Here is a 7,288-nt window from a genome sequence, read left to right as displayed (position 1 = left end):
CAAAGTTTGCTGCTTCAGTATTTTTGGTGAAGATCCATTTTGAGATAAATTTTAGAGATTTTGGGTTTGTTTGCTAATGTTTAATTTGTAACACTATTTTTTGTTACTGTTTTTCTATAGCCCTCACAAAACCCTGAGTCTTTCAGAAATTTTTTTTCTTGATATCTACTTAAGAGAATGACAAAACCAGGAAATGCCAACTTAAGGTGTGAATTCTTTGGAAAAGAAAAAAATATGTAAAATAATTGCCTTTATGGCTTTTACTATAGTCTGATAAAATTTGCAGTACTTCCAGTTAGGCAATTCAATCTCATTTGAGTCCAAGGGAATACTTTCTAACAACTTCAGGGTTTCAAGCTTTAAAACAGTAAAATTATCACGTACACAAAGTACTCAAGGGTTGAATAATCTTTCAAAATCTCTTTCAGAAAGTCTTTCAAAGTGATGCTTTGGCTGATCCTTAACACTTTTTTAAATTAGCTCCTGTATCTTTTTCTCAGGGAGCAGAGTGGGTAGAAGGTACCACTGAAGATGGTCATACCTATTACTATAACACACAGACAGGAGGTAAGGAGAGCTTGTTTTTCCAAGCCATTTTTAGGGCCATTATTAAGTTTTGTATTTTTTAAGCCGTTACCTTAACTGAAGTATACTTGTTGCTTAAGTTAGTCCTGGCTTTATAGCTGCATTTTCAGTGTGCATGCATTTGTGCTTCATAGGTTTTTTCAGACATTCAACTTATAACTCAAATACAGGTTGTTCTTTTCTACATATATTGAAATTATAGTTTGGAAACTGGAAAGGGCCAGGATTTTGTCTTGACAGGTATCTAGGACTGAATAAGAATCTAAAGTTTTCTTCTTGCTGACATAACATTGATAAGAGAGTCTACAATCTACCTACTGCTTCTTATCCCTGTTTTTTTGAGGTAACTCCCCCAGAACAGGCATCTGTTTTCTAAATCTGTTTGAATCATTTTAAGGTCAAGGATGCCTCTCTGGAGAGCAAGTGATTTTATGCTGGCTATGAGTTTTCCTTCTGCTGTTGGGTATGAAGGGGCATTACTGAATGCCAAGAATAGAAAAAAAACCAACCAAACCTTTCAGTTTTTCAACATGCCACTCCCCTGCTCAAATGATTTGCAGTTTTTTTCTTTTGAAAGGGAAATGAGTTGCTGGTTATTTTTAAACATTGCCCTCTACATTCAGATACATTTTTTGGCTTTGGGTTTATTGTTTTTTAAAGTTCTTCATGGACACATGACACTCGTGAAGGATGTCTTTATAATCATTGTATTTGCTAAAATTTTGGCTTATGAGATTGTAAAGCAATTCCTTACTTCTATATAGCTGTAAGTATCTTGGAAGTGCTTGACAATTACTTGTCAGCTCTGTTAACGCTAATCCTGTCCTCTGAAGACAAGACAAATTGTGAGGCTTAGCTCCTGCTATGGGTCATCCTTTGGGAGGCTGCACCCTACTCCACTGGCTATGTGTGTCACCGAGGAAAGTCAACTTTCTCACTTACTGGTCTGAAGCTACATGGCAGCAGTACCCTTCAGAGACTCTTTTGTTCGTTCAAGGCCATTCATTGCCAGTTTCTTACACCTTTACTTCTTCAAGATACATTTAGAGGCATACCTGTTAAATGTTGTTTTCAGTTTGGGATTTCTTTGGAAATAGATGATTGGAAAAATAGTTGTTTTATTACCTTTGGAAGCTTAAATGAAATTATAGATTGAAAGTTGGTATACTTTTGCCTTATTGTTACTAAAACCAGTCTTAAGACCATAGAGTCAACCTTAATTTAAATATTTCCGTTCAGCACATTTGCTGGAATACTACCTTTTAATTGAAAATGAGGTCATATCCTGTACATACTTTAATGTCTTTTCAGATTGATGTTTTTATTTCCTTGTTTGCTTGACAGCTATTTCATTAGAGACCTAATATTACTGAGCCAATTAGCACAGGGAAGGGGTTTATCTGCCCAGTGAGCTAAGACCCACAGTTAGCATTCTTTACCTTATCCTGTCTTTGTAGTCAATGGACAACTCAAATCAAGTAGGCAACTTCAGAGGACAGTTTGTCTGTCCTGGGGAAGGCAGACCTGTCCCAGGAGGACAATCCTGTCTGTGGAATGATGAGAGGAGCCACAGTCTTGTGGACTGTAGTTTGCTGTGCATGATATTTTTCTTAACTGCTAATTAAAACAAGCTTTATCCACAGTGAACTCAGCTGTCATGACTGTAACTCTGCTGGGAAGTGAAATTACTGTGTTTATTAAAACAAACCCTGTGCTAAATTATTTGCTGTATTTTTGCATAAGGCAGCACTGCTTCCAAAAGGTGATGTTGTCAAAGCAATAACAGATCAGAATTAGAAACGTAAATAATGTGATTGTTCAAATATCTTGGACAGTATCCACATGGGAGAAGCCGGCTGGTTTTGTTTCATCTTCAAATGAGAAGAGTCAACGTGGCAGGCGTTCTGAAGAGCTTGCAGAAACAGATTCCAAAGCGTCTGAATCAGACTCAGAAGACAGTGACAATAAAGCAGAGAGTTCAGAAACAGGTTTGAAGGTAAATTCTCTTCAGATTTATTTTACATACAGTATTACTTTTCTAGCGTAAGATGATTTATCTCTTGTCTTGGGCTATATTCACTGTATTGAGGTTAAACCATGTGACTGAAAGTAGAAGTTTGCACTTGTTTGAATAATAAAACGAATCTTTAGTACCTTTATTACCTTCAATTATTTGGCCCATTAGTGGCACTGTTTGAGAATACAAAGCAATATCTTTCCTTCAGCCCACCAGAAGTAGCTTGAATTCTGCAAGAAATGAGATGTTCCCTGAGAAAGGTCCCTGTCATCTCTCTCAATCCACAGAATGGTTTGGGTTTCAGTGTGAGGATGACTTCTAACCTGCTTTGGTAAATGTGACTGCCAAAAGACCTTCAGGGAATGCTTTTGACTGAAAGAGATGTGGTTGTAGTTTCCTTATTAGTTGAGAAAAACATTGGCAACACCTAGTACACAACCTGTATCAGTTAATTAATTTTGTCTTCAGATAAAGGCTGTCATTATGGCTCTGGTTGGGTCATGGTTTTTCTGAAACAGGTAGTTTAGAACAGGCAGAGACAGTTTAAATATAACATGTATTCACAGACAGCTGTTAATTCTAAAATACATAGTTTTGCATCACTGTGCATCATTATAAACTACTACCACATAAAGTGTGTGTATGTGCATGCACAGAAAGCTGTATGTGAATTTTGACCTCTTTTTATTTATTTATTTTGTAAACATGCTAAGCTTTCTTTTTAAGTAAGTTTGTATTGTCTACTCCTTGCTAACTTCAACCTTGATAGATGAGATTTTCCAGTTTTAACTTTTTGTAACATTTAAGATTATTTTTCAACCTTGTATGTGATGAAAGCTCAAGGAGAAAAGATTTAAAGTTTTTATTACAATATGATTTTATTGTTTCAACTTACTCTTGGTTGAAAAGTATGAATAGTAGATAATTGTAAAGAGAAGATGTACAAGAAAGCTACATTGTGTTTTTATTTAGACGTTTTTGCTTAAGATGGGTTTTTTCCTCTTTAGAGGAAAAGAAATAATGGTGAAGACTCAGAGGGAGGGAAAAAATCGCCCAAAGCTAAAAAGCAAAGTCCTTATGGGAAATGGCGGGAAGTGAAGTCAGAAGAAACTGCTGAGAAAGGGAAGAGTCCATCAGCTTCCCAGGAAGGCTCTGGTGATGCACCTAACAAGACCAAGCCTTCTGGAAAATGGATAGCAATTACAGAAAAAAGAGAAGAGGAAGAAGAAGAAGAAGAAGAAGAAGAAGAAGAAGAAGAGGAAGAACAACCATGGTGAGAATCTTTTTACCATAGTTACTTTCATAGTGTTTGTTTCCAGAATACCTATTTTGAAGAGCCGAAGCTTTTTCTTCTGAATTATGGCAGAATAGCACAGCGGTGGTTGGAAATGTAACCCAAATACAGTTCTTTCCACTGTGATTGTTTTAAGTAATAGCTCTCCATGGTGGATAATGGTGGTGTTGTGGTTAAATTAAAGTGAGTTAAAGGATCATTGTCACTCATCATTTTTCTCAGAGTCTGAGTACCATCTGCTTAAACGTAGTTACTCTAAGCTTATGCTCCTTAACATCATCTCCTTCAACAATCTGGTTCGGCTGCCTCAGGAGCTCTTGTGACTGTTCTTGATTCAACTGCTTACAGCCTTGAACAGCAAAGGCAGCTCTCACAGGGCCTCCAGCTTCCAGGCTAAATTCTGTTTCGTTCTGATGAGTAATTCATTGGGTTAACTCTGCCTGGAGTTCAAGATCTATCTTCATCTTCTAGGGCCAGCAGCAACCCGATCTTGATCGTGCTGGGTTAGCATTGCGTTGAATTCCTTCCCTGTGGGATCAATAGGTGCTGACGTAATGAGTATGCTTTTCTAGACTGAGCAATTTCTACCTAAGCCTGATATGTTTGGCTGAGTTACTTCCACAAGCAGTGAATTATTTTTCACTTTGTGGTATTGTACTGACTCTAACTCTTCACTTGAAGGACACAGTCTAAAAGACACTTTTTTGTCTAACTTTCACCCAATATTGCAGTAAAACACTTCTGGTTGAACTGTTTTTCTTGCTCCCTGAGTTCTCTCATTTCAAAACAAAGTTAAGCAACAAGAAAACAAAATTCCCTACAACCTTTTCTGCTGTCTCTATAGGTAAGTCCTGGAGGCTCTCAGAATGCAGGGGGAGACATTTTCTGTAATGATTTAAATAAGGAGATGAAAGGCAAAACATGTAATCTTGTTACGCCAATTTTAAATTTGGAAGCTGTCTTTCCTATGTCCAGCCAATGGACTGCAGATGTTTTCATTACATGCATCTGATCAGGAAGTTGTTTTTTTTTACTGCATAATGCCTGAGATGGCACATTCTGTTGTGAAAAATGCTGACTTTTATGGCCAGTTTCTTGTTACGGGGTTCTTGAGGAGTCTAGATGAAGTTTTGGAGAATGAAAATGGTAGTTTCCCTCATACTCACACCATTTTAGTCCTAAATTATTCAGCAGGTACAGTTTTGACACAGTTCAAACTAATTTAATCACTGTTGCACATCCTTCGAGATGGTACCCTCGTTTGATCAGTTCACGTAACACCTCCTGTACTGGACCAGCTAACAGCTCCCTGACTCCAGGGCTGATAAATTCATTCGGGTTGTTAGAAAGCACTGTCCAGTAAAAAGTCCTTTCAGCTACTGAACCTTTTATATCAGTCTGTACATGAACACACAGACTTGATATGTACACACATGTAAATGAGACAAAGGCAGTTGTTCATTATTTACTTTAAATGGAGACTAGGCACAGTGCCAGCCACTTTCAGGAGGTTTACATTTTCAGGACACTACAACAGTCACATTTTCTTGACTTGCAGTCATTTTTGTGGCTCTTGTTTGGGTGCTTGAGCACCGATCCATGTCTTCCTTGAAGCATAGGACCTGAAACTAGGTGTAGTACACGAGCGGACACCAGACTAACACTGGTGAAAGTATTGAAAGACTTCTTGTAGGCATTGGCCAGGAATACAAGGTGTATCTCTGTGCAGCACTGGTGCAATTCCCGATGGACTTGTGATTTAGCTGATTTTCTGCAAACTGGGTGTTCTCTATTGTATGTTTGTGGAACACTGTGTTTTGCTGTTGACCTCCTAAAATTGGTGATTTTTAGATGATGTCTTTGATTTGTTCAGATCAGCATTAGCTGTGATCCTGTTCTCCAAAGCTGCTTCTCCCTACTTGGGGTCACTTGATGGCTGATTTTGTCAGCCTGGTCTCTGTTCTGTTATGCAGACTCTCAAGGATGGACACCTGTGGAAAACTACTCAGCAGCATTTTGGCAGTGAACCATTGCTAATTACTCACTGACTGCTGTCTTTCAACAATCTTGAATTTACACACGTGCAGCCCTGTTGTCTTTTACAGGACTATTTCCAGGATGAGTGCTTGGGCCATGCTGCCAGCTCTGTACAGAGTGAGGTCTCAGGTTTTCACTTTTTATGGCAGCCCACACAGAAGAAACAAAGAACATGGGGGGTTTTTTTGATCCCTGCCATGGTGATGATCTTGACTAGGAGACTGCATCAGGCTCAAGCTGCTTTGACAATTAAATATGGATGTGACTCTCTGCAGTACACCGTGTTGTTTCCTCCATGTACATTGACCCTTTTATGTTTTCCTCTCTTCTCCCAGTGAAAAAGTGGACGACCTGGAGCTTCCTAGTACAGAGAGTGACAATCTACTGCCTCCAGTGCTGGATACTCCAGAAGAGGAGACGGTGATATTTAAAGAGAAGACAGTCACCTCCCTCGGAGACCTGACCGAAGGGGTGACAACATTTAAAAAGAGGAAATTTGAAAATGGAAAATCTCGAAACTTAAGACAAAGACTAAGTGATCAGTAATACTTAGCAAATCATTTTAGATTCTGTTTAAGCTAGAGTGAATCAAAAGTTTAATATTTTAAACAGGCTTTTATAAGGAAAACGTTGGATAGAAATTAAGAATTTATAGGTATTAAGACATATGTGAGTTGTAATATTTTTTTATTTTATTTTGGTGTGATTGATTTTGCGATTAAAGTTTGTGTTATATTACTGATGCAATATTGTAAATACCTTTATTTTTTATTTTAACCATGCCATCTAAATTCCATTTGCTCTGTGTATGTTGTTTTTAAATATATTGTGTAAGTTTTTTTACTCCTTTTCTAAGTATGGGAGAATGTAGTAATCCTTAATTTGCCAAAAATGATGCAGCCCTTTTATTTTTACAGAGGAACGGCATCAGTGACATGCACCAGAGAGTAAAATCATCCCCCAAGATTGTTTATATGGGGTACTTTCCCAGCTAATGAGGGAAAATATTGTGCTTGCTAACCTTTGGCTAATCACTTGCGAAAGAGTAGGTGGTGAGACTGCCAACATTTCAAATAGATCATTTGAAAGCTGTTTTTAGAGGAATTAGTCACATCAGTGCCACTCATTGCAAGTGACGTTCAGGAAAAATACTTGTGTGCGTGCATGAGAAATGTATTAAACCTCTGCAGAAGATTTAAACCTGATTAATTTTAACTTTAAATAACAGCAACAGAGCCACCCCAGTTGGGGTAGATATTTCTGTGGTGTCTTCCTGTTGCATTTTGCTTTATTATTGTTTCTACTTTATTTTTTTATTTCATTTTACACATCAGGTTTTCTTTTTTTGGTCTTGT

At 37.7% G+C, this 7,288-nt stretch overlaps 1 protein-coding gene across 1 annotated transcript in view; it reads left to right on the top strand.

Moving 5' to 3' along the window:
* The window catches only part of WBP4 (WW domain binding protein 4), a 17,346-nt gene extending 10,867 nt beyond the window's left edge, over positions 1 to 6,479 (top strand). Inside the window, exons 7-10 of the mRNA XM_010193736.1 lie at positions 501 to 567; positions 2,421 to 2,581; positions 3,610 to 3,841; positions 6,268 to 6,479. Of these exons, the coding sequence (XP_010192038.1) occupies positions 501 to 567; positions 2,421 to 2,581; positions 3,610 to 3,841; positions 6,268 to 6,479 (672 nt within the window). The remainder of the gene's footprint in view (positions 1 to 500; positions 568 to 2,420; positions 2,582 to 3,609; positions 3,842 to 6,267) is intronic.
* The last annotated feature ends 809 nt before the right edge of the window (positions 6,480 to 7,288 follow it).

Source organism: Mesitornis unicolor, unplaced genomic scaffold (genome assembly GCF_000695765.1).
Source record: "Mesitornis unicolor isolate BGI_N332 unplaced genomic scaffold, ASM69576v1 scaffold53841, whole genome shotgun sequence".
Classification (NCBI taxonomy): Eukaryota; Metazoa; Chordata; class Aves; order Mesitornithiformes; family Mesitornithidae; genus Mesitornis; species Mesitornis unicolor.
The sequence above is the reverse complement of the archived record's forward strand: the minus strand, read 5'-3'. Positions and strand labels throughout refer to the sequence as shown.